The 23,773-nt window shown below is 42.2% G+C and overlaps 1 protein-coding gene across 2 annotated transcripts in view; it reads left to right on the top strand.

Moving 5' to 3' along the window:
* ANP32E (acidic nuclear phosphoprotein 32 family member E) overlaps positions 1 to 21,217 on the top strand; it is a 38,966-nt gene extending 17,749 nt beyond the window's left edge. Inside the window, exons 2-7 of one of the 2 annotated variants that reach the window (XM_089655495.1) lie at positions 10,061 to 10,210; positions 13,539 to 13,661; positions 15,104 to 15,266; positions 16,253 to 16,401; positions 17,182 to 17,251; positions 20,796 to 21,217. In XM_089655495.1, coding sequence (XP_089511621.1) covers positions 10,061 to 10,210; positions 13,539 to 13,661; positions 15,104 to 15,266; positions 16,253 to 16,401; positions 17,182 to 17,251; positions 20,796 to 20,872 — 732 coding nt within the window. In that variant the 3' untranslated portion in view covers positions 20,873 to 21,217. The remainder of the gene's footprint in view (positions 1 to 10,060; positions 10,211 to 13,538; positions 13,662 to 15,103; positions 15,267 to 16,252; positions 16,402 to 17,181; positions 17,252 to 20,795) is intronic. The other variant, XM_089655496.1, reaches the window with a different exon arrangement.
* The last annotated feature ends 2,556 nt before the right edge of the window (positions 21,218 to 23,773 follow it).

A 23,773-nucleotide genomic window follows, 5' to 3' on the forward strand; every position in this document is an offset into this window, starting at 1 on the left:
GTCATCCCCGTGCTGTGTCCCCAGTCTCTGGTCATCCCCGTGCTGTGTCCCCAGTCTCTGGTCATCCCCGTGCTGTGTCCCCAGTCTCTGGTCATCCCCGTGCTGTGTCCCCAGTCTCTGGTCATCCCCGTGCTGTGTCCCCAGTCTCTGGTCATCCCCGTGCTGTGTCCCCAGTCTCTGGTCATCCCCGTGCTGTGTCCCCAGTCTCTGGTCATCCCCGTGCTGTGTCCCCAGTCTCTGGTCATCCCCGTGCTGTGTCCCCAGTCTCTGGTCATCCCCGTGCTGTGTCCGCAGTCTCTGGTCATCCCCGTACTGTGTCCGCAGTCTCTGGTCATCCCTGTACTGTTAATTAGTTTGCACTACTGTACGAGTTGTTTTTTCTAAACCAAAAGCTCGATATTCAGGTTTCATTGCAGTGTTGGCACTTTGAAAGAAATAAGTTGGTTTTGGGTTGCAGTTTGGGCACTCGGGCTCAAAAAGGTTCGCCATCACTGGTCTACTGTATTGAACAGTTTAAGCAAAAGACAAACACAATGAAAACAACAGTTTTTTTTTTATTAATTTTTTTTATTAATCAAGTGGCTGGATAGTAGCAGCAGGCATAAACATCAGGAACAGGAATATTACCAGTCCAAGAAGAATCCAAGAAGCTGTTCCACCAAGTTCTTCTAAGCTCTTCTAGCGCAGAGAGGTGGTTGGGCAGAAGCTGCTGCCTTCTCCTTTTTGTGTGCTGATCTGCTGCTGAAGATAGGGCAGTGGGAGGATCCAGGAAGGGGTATTTATTATAAAACATGATTTCCCTAGTAGAATCCCATAGTCATGTTTAAAGTTTAGGCTAACAATCGGAGTTTAAAAGTTTTTATAGTCTTAGCTAAATGACAGCAGTTTTTCCAATGGTTTACAGCTTCAGTCTTGAACTATTGACCCTCCATTCCCTTCACTTATACAAGAGTCTCTAGTCCTGCAAAAAATATATTTACTTACTCCCTTATCAGTGAGAGGCTAGGTTACCCATGGGCGCTGCGTTCCCTGTAACAGCAGAACACAACACTATGGAAAGTAGAAGTATTGCCGCTCCTAATTGTGCGTTGCGTGCCATATAGTGAAGCACATGAAAAGCATGCTTCTTCATAGTCACTTAACGTGTTCGTTTTGCGGTTACGTGAGGCACTGCATGCATTGGTCTTTATTCTTACAGTAGAGAAGTCATTAATTATAACTTTTTGTGAATTGGGACATTTAAACTTGCTTTTTTTTTTTTTAATTCCAATCTAAATTTTAATCTGAGTCGGAACATTGTTTGCCGACTCCGACTCCAGGTACCCACAATTTCCTCCGACTCCACGACTCCACAGCCCTGGTGCCTGCCCACAGGTACGGTATATGCATGGTTACATTGATCCAGTCTGGACCAATGTAACCACATAAAATTATCTATACCTGACCAAATGATACAGGAAAGATTCAGTCTTTCAATCAATTTTGTCTACATCACGTTGAGCTCACACTTTGGGGTATTGGCCTACCTGATGCAGACAACCCGATACCTCTCCCTTGTTTCCCTCGCTTCCTTGCCATTAGACACTTTCTTTTTCTCTCTTGGCATATCCTCTTTGTTGCCCTACTACCCCTCAATTCGCTCCTTCATGGCCACACCATGTCTACAAGATACCACCTCAACAAGGATTACAGAAATTGTTCTTGGCGTTCCCCCAGTATAGCTGCAGGTCTACTCCGAAAACCATCTTGGCAAAGGGCCATAAATTATGCAGTTTTCTTTACCTTCCGTCCATGGGTGGAAGGAAAGAATCACTTGATTCCCCTATCAACTCTGTCATTGTTAATGGGGGAATTCCTCCCGCAGCGCTGCTGTTCTGCCAGCAGTAATAGTTCGGGAAAAACATGACAGGCTGGTTGTACACAGATCGATTGATGGATCGACTTGTGTACAGTCAGGGGTCCCCTACATGGACCGCAATTCAACCAGTCCCTGCTTAGCTGGAAGAATTTCAATCCATGTATGGCTGGCTTAACCACTTCCAGTCCGGACACTTTCACCCCCTTCCTGTCCAGGGCAATTTTCAGCTTTCAGCGTTATCACACTTTGAATGACAATTGCGCGGTCATGCAACACTGTACCCATAGGAATTTTTTACCATTTTTTGAGACAGATAAAGCTTTATTTTGGTGGTATTTATTCACCACTGGGATTTGTATTTTTTTTGCTATGTAAATGAAATGTCCAAAAATTTTGAAAGTGTTTTTTTTTTAATAAAAGTTTGCAAATAAATAATATTTCATCATAAATCTTAGCCAAAATTTATTCCGTTATCTTTTTAGTAAAAAAAAAAAAATCCAAATTAGTTCATAACCAAAAATTATAATTTTTAAACATTTTTTTTAATTTTTATTATTTTTTTTATATTTTTTATTTTTATTTATTTTACATACTGTCACCCTAGCAGTACAGTGTCACCATGTTGACACTGCACTACTTGTGGCGGGTGAAGATTTTTTTTTTTTTTTTTACACTGATTGCTTTTACACCCATATAGGATGTAAAAGCAATCATTTCTCTCTCTCTCTCTGTCTGCATTCTTGCAGTCATTGAGAAATACTGTGTGAGCTGTGATTGGTCACAGCTTGTCACATGGTACAAGGCTGTTGTGAATAGCCTTGTACCATGTGACCTCTGATCATTCACAGATTTCACACATAGTAAGCAATGATGTCACAAGTGACATCTTGCTTACTACTTTGCATGTGATCACTGATTGGCCAATCAGTGATCACATGATTGGGACCTCGTATAGAGGTCCCGTCCGACGATCGGTGTTTCACTGTGTCCGGAGGACACAGCGGGCACCGGATCGCGGTGCTGCGCGCTCCCAGGGAGCGCGCACAAGCAGGCTGCGGGGAGGCCGTTTATAAACGGCCACCTGACCCTGCAGTGCCACCGTCCGGCCGTTTATATGCAACGGCCGGTCGGGAAGTGGTTAAGAAATGAAGTTACTGGGCTGTTCAGCTGTCCGTTATGTTGCAGGAGGGTTGTGCCACTTTACAAATCTGATTCATGGAGATGAGTTGTAATGTAACCGTATCTTTGATCATGTGTGTTTATGGAGGAGTTTTCTGTTAATATCAGAAACAATTGAGTACTGATGTGATACTTTTTTTATTTGCACTAGCCTACAATTTTGAGGACAAGCTTTCGGGGTATGTCCCCTTCTTCAAGGTCTAAGCAGTACGATTACAAATCACAAAGTTTAAGCAGAATGTTAGAAGGGATGAAAAAAAAAGGCCACAGATAAGATACAGCCCTCTTTTTTTTTTTTTTTTTTTTTTTTTTTTTTTTTTTTCATCCCTTCTAACATTCTGCTTAAACTTTGTGATTTGTAATCGTACTGCTTAGACCTTGAAGAAGGGGACATACCCCGAAAGCTTGTCCTCAAAATTGACTGTTAATATCACAAATTAAAAAAAAATTGTATCCGTTGCTGCTGTTTCCTATACCTGCCTTTTTTTTCAACGTGTTGCTTTTTGTTTTTCAATGTTTTGTGAACCTGCAAGTTTACTTTTACTGTTTTCACTCTTTTGACAAGGGCAGCATGACACACCTATGTTATCTAGTCTGCCAGCAAGCTCCGTTTTCTGAGGGGTCACCATGCTTTTGCACACTTGTTGAATAGTTGGACCCTTTTACTGCAACAAGATCTTGGTGCTGTTTGTTCAGCTGGCCAGGGTTGTAAGATTTTGAATCCAGTTGTGCGGATGATGCAAGTGTCCATGAGGTATAAATTGATGTGTGATGAAGACGCTTATGGAGAGAGATGGCTGCTAGCTGCAGTCACTAGTTGAACTGGCACAAATAGATAAGGAGATTGAGCTCTTATCCACCAACAGAACAGGCGGCTTTTATAGTACACACCCTGAAGGTGGGGGTCACGTGTAAGACCACAGAGTGCCTCCCCTCTGATCCTCCTCTTTTGGCTTCAAACTACCTCACTACTATGCAACTAAAACGTTCTGTACTTAAACACATTGCCATGCATATATTTTCTTGGGTATAGTTAATGGCTTTTCATTTACCCTTACATTCTTTGCTGTATGTCTCTGTACTTTTTTTTTTTGTACAGGTTTGACATTTCAGTACATTATCCCCTCTGTACAGATATGCCTACTGAAAATCATAACTTACATGTGCCACTCTAAAAACAGAGGTGAACGTTTAACATGTTCCCACTGCTACAGCCTGCCTCTGCCTTCTCTCTCTCCCTATAACAGCAGTATGGGGAGAAGTTCCCTGTACTAGCTGTCACTTTTAAAAAAAAAAAAGTGTGACACAGAAAAGGGAGGGGGGTGTGCACTATATTTCCAAAAGTATTGGGACATCTGCCTTTCCATGCACATGAACTTTAATGGCATCCCAGTCTTAGTCCGTAGGGTTCAATATTGAGTTGGCCCCGCCCTTTGCAGCTATAACAGCTTCAACTCTTCTGGGAAGGCCGTCCACAAGGTTTAGGAGGGTGTCTATGGGAAGGTTGGACCATTCTTCCAGAAGTGCATTTGTGAGGTCAGGCACTGATGTCGGGGGAGGAGGCCTGGCTCGCAGTGTCCACTTTAATTCATCCCAAAGGTGTTCTATGGGGTTGAGGTCAGGACTCTGTGCAGGCCAGTCAAGTTCCTCCACCCCAAACTGGCTCCTCCATGTCTTTATGGACCTTGTTTTGCGCACTGGTGCGCAGTCATGTTGTAACAGGAAGGGCCATCCCCAAACTCTTCCCACAAAGTTGGGAGCATGTAATTTCCCAAAATGTCACCTTAAGTGTTCCCTTCACTGGAACTAGGGGGCCAAGCCCAACCCCTGAAAAACAACTCCACACCATAATCCCCCTCCACCAAACTTTACACTTGGCACAATGCAGTCAAGCATGTACCGTTCTAGCAACCGCCAAACCCAGAAAAGTTCATCGAATTGCCAGACAGAAGCATGATTGGTCACTCCAGAGAACACGTCTCCATGCTCTAGAGTCCAGTGGCTGCGTGCTTTACACCATGGCATCCAACTCTTTGCATTGCACTTGTTGTCAGCTGCTCGGCCATGGAAACCCATTCCATGAAGCTCTCTACGCACTGTTGTTGGGCTCATCTGAAGGCCACACCAAGTTTGGAGGTCTTTAGCTATTGACTCTGCAGACAGTTGGTGACTTCTGCGCACTGTGCGCTTCAGCATGCGCTGACCCCGCTCTGTCATGTGACGTGGCCTACCACTTGGTGGCTGAGTTGCTGTTGTTTCCAGTTGCTTCCACTTTGTTATATTCCCACTAACAGTTGAGCGTGGAATATTTAGTAGCCAGGAAATGTCACGGATGGACTTATTGCACAGGTGACCACCTATCACGGGACCACGCTTGGAGTCACTGAGCTCCTGAGAGCGACCCATTCTTTCACCAATGTTTGTAAAAGTAGTCTGCATGCCTAGGGGATGACTGTATACACCTGTGTCCATGGAGGGGATTGGAACTCCTGAATCCAATGATTTGGAGGGCGGGGTCCCAATACTTTTGGCAATTGTGTGTATAAAAAAAAGTTTTTTTTGTTATTTTACTTTAAAGTGTTACTAAGCCCATGACTTTGTTTTCACTTTATCTGGTCTCCCACCACACACAACATAGAAATGCAGTTAATGTAATAAATATAAACCGCTAAATACCTTTATCGGCTGTATATAGCAGTCTTGTGACTCCTATCAGTGTCCAGCAGAGCACTGGTCTGCCAGAGTACAACTCACAGCAGCCTAGTTAAAGATGTGTGTGTGTGTATATGTGTGTGTGTGTATATGTATGTGTGTGTGTGTGTGTGTGTATATATATATATATATATATATATATATATATATATATATATATATATATATATATAAATTTTGAGATGCCCGAGTCTCCTGCTTGACAAGTGTCAGCGGTCACAACTTTTTCCGTCAGATTCTTTTTAAAGGTTTTTGTGCAGTTCAGCTGTCTTTGTCATACAGTTAAAGGCTACACTGAATGCCGCAGCCTTGCTTTACTCATTGATGTTTTTGTGTGTGGCTTGAGGTATAGTAATCTCTTAATAATGCCCCTGCTTGCTTGGACAGCTGCTGTTGAAGCGATCATCTTGCAGCCCCCGCGTGCCGGCTGTCAGCTTCCACCAGTATGAGTGACTTGTTACTCTCAGCAGATGTTTCAGGATGTAGGTCACTTGATACAAAAACCCTGTGACTCCTTCATTTGCTGTAGATGTGTATTGAGATCCTGGCAGGGACGCTACCGCAGAAATACTTTTATTTTAAGATTGGTAGCAATGTATTATATGGCATAGGTGTGGGGGTTTTATTTTTTTTATTCTAGAGAGCAGATATATGAAGCTGCTTTATTGTTTGAGGCAGAGATGCTAAAACAAAGGGGTTACACGTGTGTGTTCTGCTAGCATAGTGCTGTTCTCTGGAGCTATGATACTTGTGTCTCTGACTCACCATACATGTTACAATCTCACCGTACAATTATTAATATTATACAGTATTTATAAAGCGCCAATAGTTCGCTCAGCGCTGTACATTACAAAGGGGGACAGAACAATACCAATACAATGCAAAACATGAGGGGATCGAGGGCCCTGCTCTTTCGAGCTTACAATCTAGGAGACTTTAGGTTTACAAAAACTATAATATGAAGGTATACCTTAATCTGTTCTGGACAATGAGGCTACTACACACATACATGTTCCAGCCCCATCAATCAGGCAGACCCTAGATCTAAAGATAATACAATCCAATTGTAACAAGTGTGGTGAGCTAAACATGCCTAGATATGAGCTTCTAATAAGGGCTTGATATTGGAGAGTCCATGCTGCAGTAAAGGTATAGATCCCTCTATGTAACGGTCTGGTCTGTGTTTACTGGCAATCCGAAGGGAATTCTGTACTGGTGCTATACAGGGGAAAGGTGGGGGCTGGACTGTGTAGGATCGGCGTAGGGAGAGTGCACTGGGAGGGAATCGTAATGTTTGTCGGGTGGGGGGGGGGGGGAGCCTAGCATGGGAGGAAAACTGTACATATGGTTGCTAAAAGGGGATGGGGGTCACATTTGTGGTTGTAATTTTAATCCCTTCCCTACACTGGTGGTACTCGCTCTGTTTTCTCTCGCTCTGCGTCCTCATATCCACTATGGAAACAGATATTTCACCGGATTCTCACCACTGCCAATGGTGAAATGCACAGACCCTGCTCATGCCCTGGATGTGTTGCTGGGAGCGCCAAGGAGAGGCAGAACGGCAGCATACCTGGCTGGTTCTTGGGAATGCTGCAGGTGAATGTTCAGAAACAGATTGCACTGTGGTCACAAAACGTGGTACTACAAAATGTATAATGATGTGCACTTGGCAAAGGTTTGCTGTAAGAATCTGCAGCCGCAATGTTCACATCTAACTTCAAAAGGTTGACTTTGGTGCTCCATTATACCAATTACACATCTTTATACACCTAATGATTGATTTCACACCCCTGCATCCTGTACTGTTCAGCTCATACAGGAAAGGTTGCACTACAGCATTGTATTAACATGTCACTGACAAACCATTTAAATTGTATTTCTCAATCACTACCCTGTTACACTGATGGGGCTGCCTCAGCATTGATGTAGTTGCCTCTCACGTATGTTGGCAGAGCTTACATACGATGTTGTAGCATCTATTAGTGGCAGGCGAGGTCTTTGTATTACTGCAGTATCACTGCACACCATGCCATAGTTATGGTTTCCAAGTTTTGTTTGTGTTTTTTTTTAATCTTCTTAATTGAATTTGTAAATTTAAAGTGGTAGTACAGTCTACTTTGCAACGTTTACGTACAGGTAAGCTTACCCATAGGTAGAATGAATATCTCCTAAATGTGACAGTTGAGGCGATGTTCCAGGGAGCAGCAGCTGGTGATGTCACAGACACATGCGCTCTGAAGGAACAGCATACCCGTGCCATTCCTTCAAAGCTCTGTGCCTTGCCTGCCTGGCGGCTCGGCCAGTTAATCGGCTAGAGTCTGCAAACCCGGAAGAAGACGGGTGACGATGGAATCCCTGTCAGCGGAGAGGGCGCCGCTGCAGGGACCTGTTCTAAAAGCAAGTGGTCGTATGCACTTTTGGTTTTTCCCTTTACTACCACTTTTAACCACTTCAAGTCCGGACACTTTCACCCCCTTCCTGCCCAGGCCAATTTTCAGCTTTCAGCACTATCACGCTTTGAATGACAGTTGCGTGGTCATGCAACACTGTACCCCTATGAATTTTTTGAGACAGATAAAGCTTTATTTTGGTGGTATTTATTCACCACTGGGATTTTTTTTTTTTTTTTTTTGCTATGTAAATGAAAGTCCAAAAATTTTGAAAGTGTTTTTCTTATAAAATTTTGCAAATAGTATTTCATCATAAATCTTGGCCAAAATTTATTCCGTTTATCTTTTTAGGGAAAAAACAATAACCCAAATTAGTTTATAACCAAAAATTTATAATTTTTTAATTTTTTTTACTTTTTTTTTTTTTACATGCTGTCACCCTAGCAGTGGTGACACTGTACTACTTGGGTGTGATGAAGATTTTTTTTTTTTTTTTGCACTGTTTGCTTTTGCTTTTACACCCATAAAGGCTGTAAAAGCAATCCTTTCTCCTTCTCTCTGGCTGCAATCTTGCAGCCAATGAGAACTACTGTGTGAGCTGTGATTGGTCACAGCTTGTCACATGGTACAAGGCTGTTGTGAATAGCCTTATACCATTTGACCTCTGTGATCATAGATTTCACACGTAGCAAGCAATGTCACAAGTGACATCTTGCTTACTACTCTGCATGTGACCACTGATTGGCCAACGAGTGATCACATGATCGGGACCTCACACAGCGGTCCCGTCCGATCGGTGTTCCACAGTGTCCGGAGGACACTAGCGTGCACAGCTAGAAAATGCGGGTGCCGTTTATGAACGGCAGCCCGCCCCTGGAGTGCCACCATCCTGCCGTTTATAAACAGCAGGCGGATGGCAAGTGGTTAAGTAAGCCTGTCACAAACATGGGAAATTCAGATGTATGTTGAAAAGTACACTAACTTCTGGGAGTGTTTTTTAAAAAATAAATAAGTTATCTGCCTATACTTCAAATTTTTTTAAGTCTGCCTTCACACCTGAGCACAGAGTCCTTTTCAGGACTTGTGACCTTTTTTGAGCTTTTTTGTAAGTGTATACAGGAGTGTTTTTGTTTTTTTTTTTTTTTGTTTTTTTCTTTTTGAGTATTACGGACATTTTACATGTGTATTCAAGCGTCAGACTTTTTGTTTTAGCCAATGGAAATTACTAGGAGTAGATCAGTAATCTAGGCTAAAAAAAAACCGCTCAAATCAAGCACTTTCAGGCATTTCCATTGGAGTCTGTGGCTCAAAACGCTCTATTCTGTAGCTCATGTTCTTGTTGGGGCGACAGGCGTTCAGCTACAAGCGTCAGGACACTCAGATGTGAACGAGGGCTATTGAATACAATGGATTTTTGCTTGTTAAGATTTTTTGAGCTACAAGCTGCCAAATGCTGAGCTGTGAAAAGGGTCTAAATGCAAACTTGACTTTACCTATAAAAGTAAAGTGATGTCTGCTTTCATCTTGCTGTCAGTTAAGCTGCCAGTCAAAGCACTATGAAAAGTGTTGGTGGCTGTCCAGGCTCAGCATTTGCAGAAGTTATTCAGATAGATAAGCGGTCTGTTTCTGGATCTATTATTTTGATTTGTGTTTTTGTTTTTTTGTTTTTTGTTTTTTTTTTTACTGCCCTTCACCTCTGCTTATGCATCTGTTAATGTGCTCAGTTTGAGCTTTCTCCAATATGTTGTAGTACAGTAATGGTGAGTTAATAGCCTGATATTTTATGTAAACCTTTTTGAATCATTCATAAATCTCAGCTTCATTTACCTATTCAGATTAAACAATCTACTCTGTGATTACATTTATGTGTTTTCTGCCTTTCACCTGTTAGTAAGCATTTACCCTTCTGTTTTCCGAACAGGTGACAGAGTTGGTTTTAGACAATTGCCGGTCTAGTGATGGAGAGATTGAGGGTTTGAGTGATGGGTTGAAAGAGCTGGAATTCCTCAGCATGGCCAACGTAGAACTTTCTTCTTTGGCAAAACTTCCACAGCTGTCAAAACTCAGAAAAGTAAGTAGTCGCTTGTGTTTTTTTTTGCTTTCTCCCCCCCCCCAAATGTTTAGCCACTAAGTTCAGTGATTGGCAATGACTGATGTCTTGTACATGTAATGTTGCTTAAAGCTTTACAACAGCTGCTGAGTTATACGATCTACTAGAGGTTATAATGGACATTAGAGCATTGTGTCGCTTACCCACTTGTCCAGAGTTGTTTATAAACGGTGGCTGGTAAACCATTGTAGCAGTCAGGAATATGATGGGCCAAAAGGTGTAAAGTAGGTGAAGGGCTTTTACATGGAAGTGATCACTTCCACAGCTTGACAGAGATACCCCTATTGGCTCTCTGTGATGGCAATAAACCTAAAGTAGGCAAAACTTCTTTCTCATTTTGAATAGAACAAGGGAGGGTTATAACCCGTCAGATTTTTTTTTTTTTTTTTTCACAATCTGTCCCATTGCAGAGATTTCCCTTCATGTGCTGTTCCAAACCGGAAGTGAGGAAATCCCTGCAAATTAAGGGAATTCCATGGGAACCCCCAGGTCACCAGAACTAGTGTCTCCATTTGAAGGTTTTCCCTCTATTACTTTACAACCCAAAATTTGTGATTTTCTTTTAAGAATGCTAAACAGGACAGATAGTGGGTGAATCTCCGTAATGGAGGCACAGATAGCAACAGTTTGTGTGTTTTTGTTTTTTTTATTGACTCGATATCCAAAACAAAAATAAGTTTTATACAATATATGAAGAGAGGGACGAGCGCTGGATATGCTAGGATTCAAGCTGCTAGCATATAGGTAAACCTCGTATACCCCATTCATCAAAATTCAAATAAAAAAATGCAGCGCTTGAGTGTATAATACAGGGAATTAGCATGAATAACAGATTTAAATGTTCATATTTCAACATGCACCAGATTCCACATTCTTAAATTGTTAAAACAATAATCAGATGAGTAATGAAGATCTATCCGTCTAATCAAGGTGCATATAGTGATGGTGATGCTAAAATCATAAGTTCTGTGATGTATCCAAAGAAATCCGTGACTTCCGTGATAGGGGAATGACTGTATAATGCACTAACCAGATAGCGCAAGTACATGCGCATTGGAGTATAATGACCTACTCCTGGTCACAGCCAGATGGTCCTCAGCGTGAAGCCCTCAAGGACACCAGTGCACCACTCTTGCCGTCTCCTACCACCAGGGGGGGTGCGCCTCTTTACAGTAACACGAAATCACTTTGTATCCTCTATCGCCAGGATTGGTGTACTTTCTTATCAGGAGATCATCTCAGGGGCTCAGCAATAAGACCCAAAAGAAAGAAATCTTGATAGTGTAGTATTTTATTCAAAAGTAAAAAAGTAAGTAATACACTTACATGGTAATGTCCAAAAAGCTGATGCATAGAATCCAAAAAGATGGCCGACAGTCAGATGCATGAAACCAGTGGATAATAAATGGTGTGAGAGGTGTCCTTATCTCTAACGCGTTTCGTGGCAATGGCACATTATCAAAGGGAATGTGCCATTGCCACGAAACGCGTTAGGGATAAGGACACCTCTCACACCATTTATTATCCACTGGTTTCATGCATCTGACTGTCGGCCATCTTTTTGGATTCTATGCATCAGCTTTTTGGACATTACCATGTAAGTGTATTACTTACTTTTTTACTTTTGAATAAAATACTACACTATCAAGATTTCTTTCTTTTGGGTCTTATTGCTGAGCCCCTGAGATGATCTCCTGATAAGAAAGTACACCAATCCTGGCGATAGAGGATACAAAGTGATTTTGTGTTACTGTAAAGAGGCGCACCCCCCCTGGTGGTAGGAGACGGCAAGAGTGGTGCACTGGTGTCCTTGAGGGCTTCACGCTGAGGACCATCTGGCTGTGACCAGGAGTAGGTCATTATACTCCAATGCGCATGTACTTGCGCTATCTGGTTAGTGCATTATACAGTCATTCCCCTATCACGGAAGTCACGGATTTCTTTGGATACATCACAGAACTTATGATTTTAGCATCACCATCACTATATGCACCTTGATTAGACGGATAGATCTTCATTACTCATCTGATTATTGTTTTAACAATTTAAGAATGTGGAATCTGGTGCATGTTGAAATATGAACATTTAAATCTGTTATTCATGCTAATTCCCTGTATTATACACTCAAGCGCTGCATTTTTTTATTTGAAAAATAAGTTTTAGTTTATACTTTTAAATAAAACAACCTATAAAAAGCAACAAAAGACATGTCCTAGCATGCTGTTGCCTGAATATTGAGAAAGGGAGAGTGCACCTGACCCAGGATCCAGCACTGTCCTCTCGCTGGTTTCTTCAGTGTGCTTCAGTCCCTGGCGCCGACATACTAACTGGGCAGTCAGCTGTGGCTGCGCATGCAGGAGTCATGCTGTGCTACCTGAATGGTCCTGCATTCTTCAGGGGCCTGTGACATGTCCCAAAAGCCTCTGGACGGGGGGGGGGTGAACTTCAGCTTGGATCACTGAGTCAAACCAACCAGAAGTAGGGGAGCGAGTACTTGTTAAAATCAAGTAACAGCATCTATCTTCCAAAAAAAAGAGCAGAACTTCCATTTTTGGATCAGCTAAAAGTTAAGGACACCCCAAAGCAGGTGACAGAACACATTGCATTTGCCTGAATGGGATTGTGTGGATATGAAAACCCATGTGATCTGATTCCGGTGCGGCAAAAAAAGGTGCCTGCACCTTTTACGTGCAAATGTGCGGTTTGAGCCATACAAAATGAATGGGGTCAAATTGCACTGCACAGAATCGCATGTGATATGCAAAGGAATGTGGTGCAATTCCTGTGCGAATCACATGTGATTTGAGTGTGAACAGGGGCTAAAGGTGTTGAAAGTGCCACAATGTCGAACCCAGTGTCCAAAGGGCACATTCCAGCTGGGTTTGGGTACAGACTCTAAATCTAGTGCTGGGGAGCTACCAGTTCAGAGAGCTGCTGTGTGGAGACGAGTTCAAGCAGCAACATAGCAACAAATCTTGGCTAATGTCACCTTCCAAGTCATTTAAAAGTGATTGGGCAGCTGTAGTGACTCGGGTTACTTTTACCGGAAAGCCCATCACTGGCACTAACAAATGATACCTGGGTCATGGCCGCAGCCACACTTTTTGTTTTTTTTTGCTTATGTAAAACAAGCTCAACTTTCTGCCCCATCTACAGATGGGTAGGCACAAGCTCATACTGTGTTGTGTTCAGATTTGTAAAATTGTGTGATCCATGCTTTACATAACAGAGCTGCCTCATAGGCCCAAACACTAACATACGTTGACAAGTGTGGTTTTATGTCTTTTAGTTGGAGCTCAGTGACAACAGTATCTCCGGAGGCCTGGAGGTGTTAGCAGAAAGGTGTCCTAACCTCACTTACCTCAACTTAAGTGGTAACAAGATCAAGGATCTGAGCACAGTGGAAGCTCTTGTAAGTATATCCTGCTTTTTCCTCCATTCATGTGTTTGTTGGGCTGTGGATTTTGTTTCCACCCCACATAAGTGGTAAATATCTGTGTTTTATTCTTTAAAATATAACTAGAATTGATTATCCCTTTAAATAAAAGTACAGAAATATACCTGTTAATGTGGAAGAAATTAATTTGGCTCCTAATTGCTTGCTGTAGACACCAGCATTTTTGTCGACTGAATTTTTTAACCACTTGCCCTCCTAAAGATTTACCCCCCCTTCCTGACCAGGCGCTGCATTACATTAAGTGACAATTGCACGGTCATGCAACGCTGCACCCAAATGAAATTTACATACACTTTTTTTTTTTTTTTTTCAACTAGTTGAGCTTTCTTTCGGTGGTATTTGATCGCCTGTACGTTTTTGGTTGTTGTTTTTTTTTTTTTTGCGCTAGAAGATAAACCCGACAATTTTGAGGGAAAAAACAAGATTTACTTTTTGCTATTAAACATGTCCAGTAAATAAAATTTACAAAATTAAATTTAGGCCAAAATGTATTCTGCACCATGTCTTTGCTAAAATAAAAAGTCCCTATACATGTATATTGGTTTGTTTAAAGTTATAGCATTTACAAATGGTGGTATAGATACTGGAGTTTTATTTTATTTTCGCTAATGGCGATCAGCGATTTTATAGCAGGACTGCGGCGGGCATTCTGACACTGGGGGGAACTGAATTGGTGTCACTGGTATCCCCAGTGACCCCCCCCCCCCCTCAATACAGTGATCAGTGCTTAAAAAAAAAAAAAGCTGACACTGTACTAATGGCACTGAGCAGGAAGGGGTTAACATCTGGGGCAATCAAAGGGTTAACTGCGTTTAAGGGAGTGTTGGTGGTTCACTGTAAGCACACTGCTCTAGATGGCTGAGCAATGTGCCCGAGCTGACAGGGAGAACTGTTGGTAAACAAAGCAGCCCTCCTCCTTGTCTGAGATCCTCGGTAATCACCGTCCTGGACTCTGATGGACAGCCACGAATGGAAATGCAAAATCACGTGTGTATATATGTAATTTTGTGCACCCCTGCCGCCCTGTAGTATATCTGCTATAGGGCGGCGGGGAAGCAGTTAACAGATAAAATAAGTTAAGGTTTGTAAGCACCAAAAACATCAAATTGCATTGGATCATTTGACGTTGACCTGTCATAACCAATGTGGATATGTTGCGGGGACACAACATGTGTACCGATTTTGATGTTTATTTTACCAGATGTTTGTGATGGATTGGTATTTCTGTGCTTGTATATTAGTATATAGTCTATATAAGATCAGCCCAGCCATCTTTGATTTACTTTAGCTTCTAAAAGTATAAAACCTCAGCACTTGTTGGATTAATATAGTATTTTACTGGCTGTTTTTACTTGTAAATGTCTTTTTTCTGATTTGGGCACTTTTCTTATTTGCAGACAAATTTAAAAAATCTGAAGAGTTTGGACCTCTTTAATTGTGAGATCACCAACATAGAAGATTATAGAGACAAAATATTTTGCAAACTTCCACAAATTACATTTTTGGATGGCTTTGACCAGGAAGATAATGAAGCCCCTGACTCTGAAGAGGAGGATGAAGGTTTGTTTGACACCTGTAGTCTGAAATACCATGCACAGATTTTACTACCAGGTGTCCAGGCCTCAGACGTGAAGAATTTCACACACGGCATAAGAGAAACTCCTGTCTGTCGCTTATTGCATTGCTATAGGTGCCAGTCAGGTTGGCCTTTTTTTTCCAAAGTGAAGGTGCTGGGTTGGTGGTGCAGATGAACCAAAGCTACTAAAAGCCTTATGGAATGGCATCAGTATATTAAGGGTCTCAAACTTGTAGGCCATCTAGCTATGGGATTGACCGCTCATTTGGCTTGTCCTCCTGGACTGGCATTGTCTGCAAGTGCATGAAGTTTAGACTTTCATATTGTAAAAGGTGAATCCCTTTGCTTTGACTTCTTTCTGCTGCCACCTTTTCCCCCTTTGAGAGGATCGAAGTGGCATTCCAATCATGTGACCACTGCGATTGGCTGTACTGTGGTCACATAATCGAAATCTCCCAATCACAAGTATGCTTCGGGAGCTTTCCGTGTCAGTCTAGTGGCCTTACTGGGAGTGCACAGTGGGCTCACTCGTCATCGGCACGCTTAACTCTTTATTGACGCTAAGATGTGGCAAATTTGCATTTAATACCCACCTGCCCGGAGGCCTGCATATATACGTGCGTCTGTTTGGAAGTGGTTAACTGTAAACGCGTATGTAAATCATTACTGGGCTTTGCTGTATCAAACCTTTGATGTGATCTTGTAGTATAATGCATGGCAGAATGTAAGCAGTCCTATTTTTGTTGTGTTCAGTAAGTGTCAGATTTGGAATGTACAAAGCTGCACGTCCACCTAATGATCATTTAAGTTACACAAGTAAAAAGTGAATTCAAAGTCATCCTGGTAATGTGACATACGTGCACACTGTATGACATAGGTTGAAATGAATCCGGAAATGAGACTGTTCAACAATGCATTGTTCAGACAGAGTACATGTAGTTTAATACGTTGTCCTTTTTTTGTTGTGAAGAGTGTGAAGAATACGAATATCCTGAAGATGAGGATGAGGCCGGCCCTCCGGGAGAGTATGAGGAGGAAGACGAGGAGGAGGGTGAATCCGACTTGGGGGAGGAGGAAGAGGAAGTTGGGCTATCCTATTTAATGAAAGAAGAGATACATGTAAGTTCAGTCTGTCCCATCTGTGTATACAGCACCTGTCCTGCTCTTTATACATCAGACATTCTGTGGTTCTTCAGAATCTTTATACCGGCTCACCAAGAACCACTTTTGCTTTCAGTATCACCTGAGTGTTTTCTAGGAAACATGAAATTGAAAGCCTTTTTTTTTTTTTTTTTTTTGGTCAGCACATAGTTTAACAACTTCTGTGGGACCCAGGGACTTTTCAAACCCAGGGTGCCTCATTCTGGGTGTCTGTAAATGCACGTTCTTTCTAAGTTTTTTGGGGGGTTTTTTTGGGGGGGTTTTTTTGTGTCTGATTAGACAGGCTAGCTGCTTTTTTCATATAGTATTTAGACTTAGCTTGCACTGCTTGGACGAATTGGAAGTGTGTGGGGTACAGCCCGATTTTGGTTGAGATTGCCATACTGCTGTCCACATTCCAGGACCAACTTACACATGCTCTAGTCAAGCAGTGGTCCTTTCTGGGTGACTGATGGGGAACTTTGTGTGAGCCTAGGGTGTCCTGAAATAATTCTATCTGTGTTTTTTGAACTCTAATAACACCAGGTACTAGGGCTTCTGAAACTCCTGCTGTTATTGAGCTGAGCACATTTAAAGGTAGGCACAGCTTGGGTGCCTTTCAGGTACCCATGTACGCCTGTCCTATGACAGATACACTGCTTGCAGTGCGATGATCTGTTCTAATAGACTATTTTATGAAAGGAAAATTAGGAAACTTGCTAAGTTTATAGACTGCCCATATTTTTTTTTCCTCTGTAGGATGAAGAGGATGACGATGATTATGTTGAGGATGGTGGTGAGGGAGAAGAGGAAGAGGAGGATGAAGAAGGTATGAAATTAAACCTTTAAAGAGGATCTGCAGTGACCGGTGTTTAAAAAAAAAAAAAAAAAAAAAAAAAAAAAACAGCAAAACTGTTGCTGCTGAATTTACTTAGCCTCTTGCCTATCCCATGAGCCAGCACTATTCTCACCCGTGCTAGATTGTTCTCCGATCTTCAGTCCCCGGTGCCGGCATCTAAACTTTGGGCAGTTGGCTGTGACTTGCTTCACAGCCGGCTGCACTTTGGGAGTGGTCCTGCAGCCTTTTGGGACCTGTGATTTTGTCCCAGAAAGCTGCAGGCTGGGAATACGCATTCACATTTGGGACAATAATAAATGGGTGGAGGATATCCAAAAACTGGGTCCAGAGCCAGTTGTGAGATGAAGCAGGGGTGGATTGCCACTGTAGAGATTGGTGGAACGCAGCGTTCAAAGTGATGTAATGACATTTTGGAACATGCGCACCTGCTATGGGGATGCTCTCCTTTCACAAGCTACATGTCAAGAAGCTTGAGAAAGGAGTGCGCCCCAGTAGCTGGTGCGCATGCTCCGAAACGTCACATCGAACTCTGCGTTCCACCACACTCTACAGCCGCAATCCAGCCTTACTTCATCTCACAGCTGTGTATGGACCCAGTTTTTGGATATAATCCACACCAGTCCTGGAATATCCCTATAGCCTGCCGGTGTGACTGTGTATATATCTTCACAAATGTGTGTTTTCACAGCTATTTTTCAATAGTGTATTGGTCTGCACTCAGTGGCGCCTTCTCTACATCTCATTCCACTAAGCACCGATGGTGGTTTTTAGGGATGCACCGAAATTTTGGCCACCGAAACATCGGCTGAAAATACCCTATCAGCATTTTGCCGATAGGAAAAATGTAGCCGATACAGGGGACTGTGTACTGCAGATGTGCCAGGGAGTTGAGAGAGGCAGGAGAGGAGCAGTGTATACATCGATTGGCTGCCACTGTCTGTGCCGGTTTTTAAAAGTAATTTCCGTCCTTCTTTTTTTTTTTTTTTTTTCCCTTCACTATAGCTCACAGAATTAGCTGTCGCTTCCCCCCAGCTTGAAAGAAAGTTTCCTTTTTAGTTTATTTCCCAAGATAAGAGTTTCCTTTTATCTCCAGGGAAAGACGGCAATTGCATTTAAAAACCAACAGTGACAGCCAGTGAGGAAGCCTTTCTGTATGTTTCCTGACAAATAGCTTTCTTTTGGGGTTTACTCACCGCTGGGTGTTTTTCGTGCTGTAAACAAAAAAGAGCAAAAATTTTGTACAAAGTTTCTCTTCTATTAAATTTTGCAAACAGGTAATTTTTCTCCACTGATGTGTGTTGATTGGGTGGCACAGGTGGGCACTGCCCATCAGTGCCCTGATCGGTGCCGATCCATCCTCTGACAACTGTCTGTGACAGTGTGAGGAAAGTGCAGCCGTTATCCGGCAACTGCATTTACTGGTGATCTGTCATTGGACACGGCTGATCACGTGGTAAAAGGCTGCTGTGATTGGCCTTTTACCACATCACATGATCAGCTGTGTCCGTAGGACACAGCGATCGTGGAGATCGCCAGGTGCTCGCCCCCGGGGATGTGCGGGAGGGTGTGTTCTGGGAGGTCGTCATATGATGCCGGCAGTGAAGCCATCATTCGGCTATCTGATTGGCAAGTGGTTAAATTACATACACCTATTTTAGTGCACTAGGAAGCCCATTCAAATTAATTGGGCTTTCCTATCACAGCACACTGAACGCATCACAAAGGTTTGAATGTACAGTGAAGGAAACAAGTATTTGATCCCCTGCTGATTTTGAATGTTGGCCCACTCAAAGAAATGATCAGTCTAAAAATCGAATGGTAGGTGTATTGTAATACTGAGACAGAATAGCAACAAAAAAAATTAAAAGAAATGCATGTCTAACAAATGATGATTGATCTGCATGTTCATGAGGGAAATAAGTATTTGATCCCCTATCATTTAGCAGGATTTCTGGCTACCAGGTGTCTTTCATACAGTTAAGCTGAGATTAGAAGAAGTCTCTTAAAGGGAGTGCTGCTAATCTCATTTTTTTACCTGTATAAAAGACACCTGTCCACAGGAACAATCAGTCAGATTCTAAACTCTCTGCCATGGCCAAGACCAATGAGCTGTCCAAGGATGTCAGGGAAGATTGTAGACCTACCCAAGGCTGGACTGGGCTACCAAACTATCGCCAAGCAGCTTGGTGAGAAGGTGACAACAGATGGTGCAATAATTCGCAAATGGAAGAAACAAACTGTCAGTCTCCCTAGGTCTGGTGCACCATGGAAGATATCACCTCGTGGAGTGTCAATGATCATGAGAACAGTGAGGAATCATCCCAGAACTACACGTGAGGATCTTGTCAATGATCTCCAGGCAGCTAGGACCACAGTCACCAAGAAAACAATTGGTAACACACTACACCGACAAGGATTGAAATCCTGCAGTGCCCACAAGGTCCCTCTGCTCAAGAAAGCCCATGTCCAGGCCCGTCTGAAGTTTGTCACTGAACATCTGAATGATGCAGAGGAGGACTGGTGGAAAGTGTTGTGGTCAGATAAGACCAAAATCGAGCTCTTTGACCTCAACTCACCGTGTTTGGAGGAGGAGGAATGCTGCCTATGACCCTAAGAACACCATCCCAATTGTCAAACATGGTGGTGGAAACATTCTGCTTTGGGGGTTTTGTCTGCTAAGGGGACAGGACAACAGCACCGCATCAAAGGGACGATGGACGGGGCAATGTACCATTTAAATCTTGGGTGAAAACGTTCTTCCCTCAGCCAGGACATTGAAAATGGGTCATGGATGGGTGTTCCAGCATGACAATGACCCAAAACACACGGCCAAGGCAACAAAGGAGTGGCTCAAGAAGAAACACATTAAGGTCCTGGAGTGGCCTAGCCAGTTTCCAGACCTTAATCCGATTGAAAATCTGTGGAGGGAGCTGAAAGTTCAAGAGACCAAACATCAGCCACCAAACCTCAAGGACTTGAAGAGGATCTACCAAGAGGAGTGGGCCAAATCCCTCCTGAGATGTGTGCAAACCTGGTGGCCAACTATAGGAAACATCTGACCTCTGTGATTGCCAACAAGGGATTTGCCACCAAGTACTAAGTCATGTTTTGTGAAGGGGATCAAATACTTATTTCCCTCATGAACATGCAAATCAGTCATCATTTGTTAGACATGAATTTCTTTTGAATTTTTTGTTGCTATTCTGTCATAATACACCTACCAATTGATTTTTAGACCGATCATTTCTTTGTGAGTGGGCAAACATTCAAAATCAGCCGGGGATCAAATACTTATATTCTTCACTGTAGTTTTTAAAAGGTTCTGCCTGGAGTTCAGCTTTAAAAATACTTTAGCTGAAGTTCAGCTTCAAGGTACAACTTTACAGGTGCTGAAAATACACCAAAAACTTTCTGCCAGAGATGAGGCGGATTTTATCACTTCACATTTTGTGTAAATGATACGTGTGATTTGTCTATGAAATGTATTTTCTAATCTTCATGCTTTCTTCCCCAGAAGAAGAGGAAGCAGTAGAACGCGGTGAGAAAAGAAAGCGGGAAGCAGAAGATGAAGGCGATGAAGACGAGGATTGAAGCGCCATATGTGGGACGCTAGGACCAGTCTTTGAGCCCCCGGGGTTGATAATAGAGCGATAATGCAGATGTGTGTCTGTACCTGTAAAATAGATGTCCCTACAGAATTTAACATGTAACTTTTTATAGGAAAAAAAGGTGTGGTTTTACAATTTTTGTGCCCTTTTTATCATTCCAGTTAAGACATTAAGATCCTTTATTAGCTATCCTCCATAGAATAAATGTCTTTCTGAATTTCCTTTTGCACTGCCTTTCGAGTCCCAGAGGCATAGCAGGCTCCTTGGGGAATGAAGAGGTTAATCCGTATGACTATTAAATACAAATCCTGAATTTTTAAAAGACAAACATGGCTCCTTGTGCAAAGTTTGTTCTTAATACAAAGTAAAGAAAACAATGGCATTAGCAAGCTCTACCATCAGTCACTTATTTATGATTAAAAATAAAACTGGTCAAATGCTACAACAAAGTTAACATAGTGGAAAAGCATAATAAATCGCACCTCCTGTTTATTACATAGATGGATTGTTTTAAAGCTAGCATGTGATGCTTGGCCTGCGGAAGGTGCCCAGATGTATTCATTCAACCTTAACAAACCTATGGCAGCCAATTGCTTTTCACTTTGCTGTGATCAGGGAAAGGCAATTCCTGTCTTTAGGTTACATAAGTTGTTGATGCCCCTCTGTTATAGTATGCCCTTCCCAGCAGCTGCACAACAGGTCTGTGTTCCTCAATAGCTCAAGCTTCTAAAGTGTTTTCCTAAGCGTCCTCAGTCATGTGCCACCGTCCTTACTCCTTGCTGTATAAAATTGCCACCTATATTTATGTTTGCAATGAAGAGTTGGGGTCTTCGAATATTTACACCATATAGTTTCAGGGATACTCCGAATCAAGAACTCATTGAGACAATCTCTGTAATATGCAGGGCAAGCTGGTAGTTTTGCAAATTAACCCAGCCATTGGGGGATTTACTAACAATGGTGCAGCTGTGCACAGTAACCAGTCAGCTTCTAACTTCATCTTGCTCAATTAAACTTTTGACAGTAACCCCTGGTTCACATATATGCGGCCGTGCGGGCACGAGAGCCCATTCATTTAAATGGACTCCCATGCACCTCTTCTGAAAACTCAGCCCGCACTGAAACCTCAGTTCCCAGTACTGTTGTATTTTCCAGTGCGGGTGGTGCGGCTGCACGGATTTTCATGCGGATCCGCAGCCGCACCACCCACACATGCGAACCTAGCCTAAAACCTGGAAGCTGATTGGCTACTATGCACAGCTGTACCCATTTTAGTAAATCTCTCCCAAAGGCTTTTCTATATGGAATTGATCATTCTTGCCTCAAGTGTTTGTATTCAAAGTCTATCCGCCTGTCTAAGAGAAGTGTGTACATCAAGCTTTTATAAAGCCATTTCAAAGCTTTCAGGCCAGTTGCATGCAGCTTTAAAGGTGTTAACTCTTGCTGCAAAAGCTTTTTTTTTTTTTTTTTTTTTGCAAATTTTTTTGCACACGTTTTTAACAAATTTTTGGGCCTGGAGATTACTTAAAACCCCAAAACATATTTTCTGAAGAAGGGGGAAAATTTGGTGATAGTCCAAACGGTTTTTATATATTAACAGTATTTTACAAATTTTACTGTTTAAAAAAATACACTTAATGTAGAACTTTAGGCAAAATTTTTTTTTTCTGTTTTCAAAGGAGGGTTATAACCCATATATATATATATATATATATATATATATATATATATATATATATATATATATATATTAATATATTATACTTTTTTTTTTTTTTGTTTTTGTTTTTTTTGTTCCATAGACAAACAGGAAGTGGGGGGGAAATCCTTGCAAATTAAGGGAATTCTATGGGGCCACCCGGGTCACCAGGACTAGTGTCCCCATTGGAAGATTTCCCCTCTTCTCTGGGGAAAACCAGAAATTTGGGGTTTTCTTTTGCTTTCACTTTCAATAACGGTAAATAGAACATATAGAGAGGGTGAATCTTACCGGGGACACCAACCGCAAAAAATACCTGACTGGTTCTATTCCTGCTCCTCTCTAACCCCAACTATAAAAAAGTTTTGCCTTTTAGTTATATTTTAAGTTATTTGGGGGTTTTGTTGAAATGATCAGCCATCAGATTGCTTCCATCTGAAAGCAGACAGCCAGATTGTCAGCCAGGAAGGTTTGTTGGGGCCGGTTCACACCCGAAATCACATGCATTGCGTGTTTCTATGCAGGTCTGCAGTGCGATTTAATTTGAAATAGCCTGAAATATTGCATGCAGTACTTTTGAAAACTGTCTGCACCTGCATCCCATGGTACTTTTGTACCATGCATTCTGGTGCAGGCAAACAGACTGCATTTGCGACCTGCGTTTGTGGAGTCTATAACTTTTATATTGACACCTGCTGCAGATTGCAATTGTAATGTTTTGAACGCAGTGCAGGAAACATGCATCTAACGTGGGTTTCCTACACAGCGTGCGAGTGTGAACTGGCACTGAAACTCTGCCTTGCTGCCAATGGGTTAAATCACCTCCTTCAGCCTAAGTATGGGGATGTTGCACATAGATATTAATGAAAGTGCTGGTTGCTAGCATACTACTTGAAGTATGTTCAAAGCTTGCTAGCAACTTGTTTAAAGGGACAGCACCACCATTAAGATCTACATGTAAAGTCTGGTCTATGGTGAAATGCTGCCACATTCTGGCAGAAATAGTGCCGTTTACTTAAGCTCTGTATATGAGACCTTAATCTGTATAATCTCGAAGTCTGTAAACTTGATATAGATCCCCACACATTTTACTTTCTTGAATTCACGCATTTCAGAGCCTGCCTTCTGAACTACAGAGGCGTTGAGGAGTTTCAGGACTCAGTACAGGAATCAGTGCTTGCAGGT

Source organism: Staurois parvus, unplaced genomic scaffold (assembly GCF_062004578.1).
Source record: "Staurois parvus isolate SC_StPar_1 unplaced genomic scaffold, SC_StPar_1.0 ptg000842l, whole genome shotgun sequence".
NCBI classification, from domain to species: domain Eukaryota; kingdom Metazoa; phylum Chordata; class Amphibia; order Anura; family Ranidae; genus Staurois; species Staurois parvus.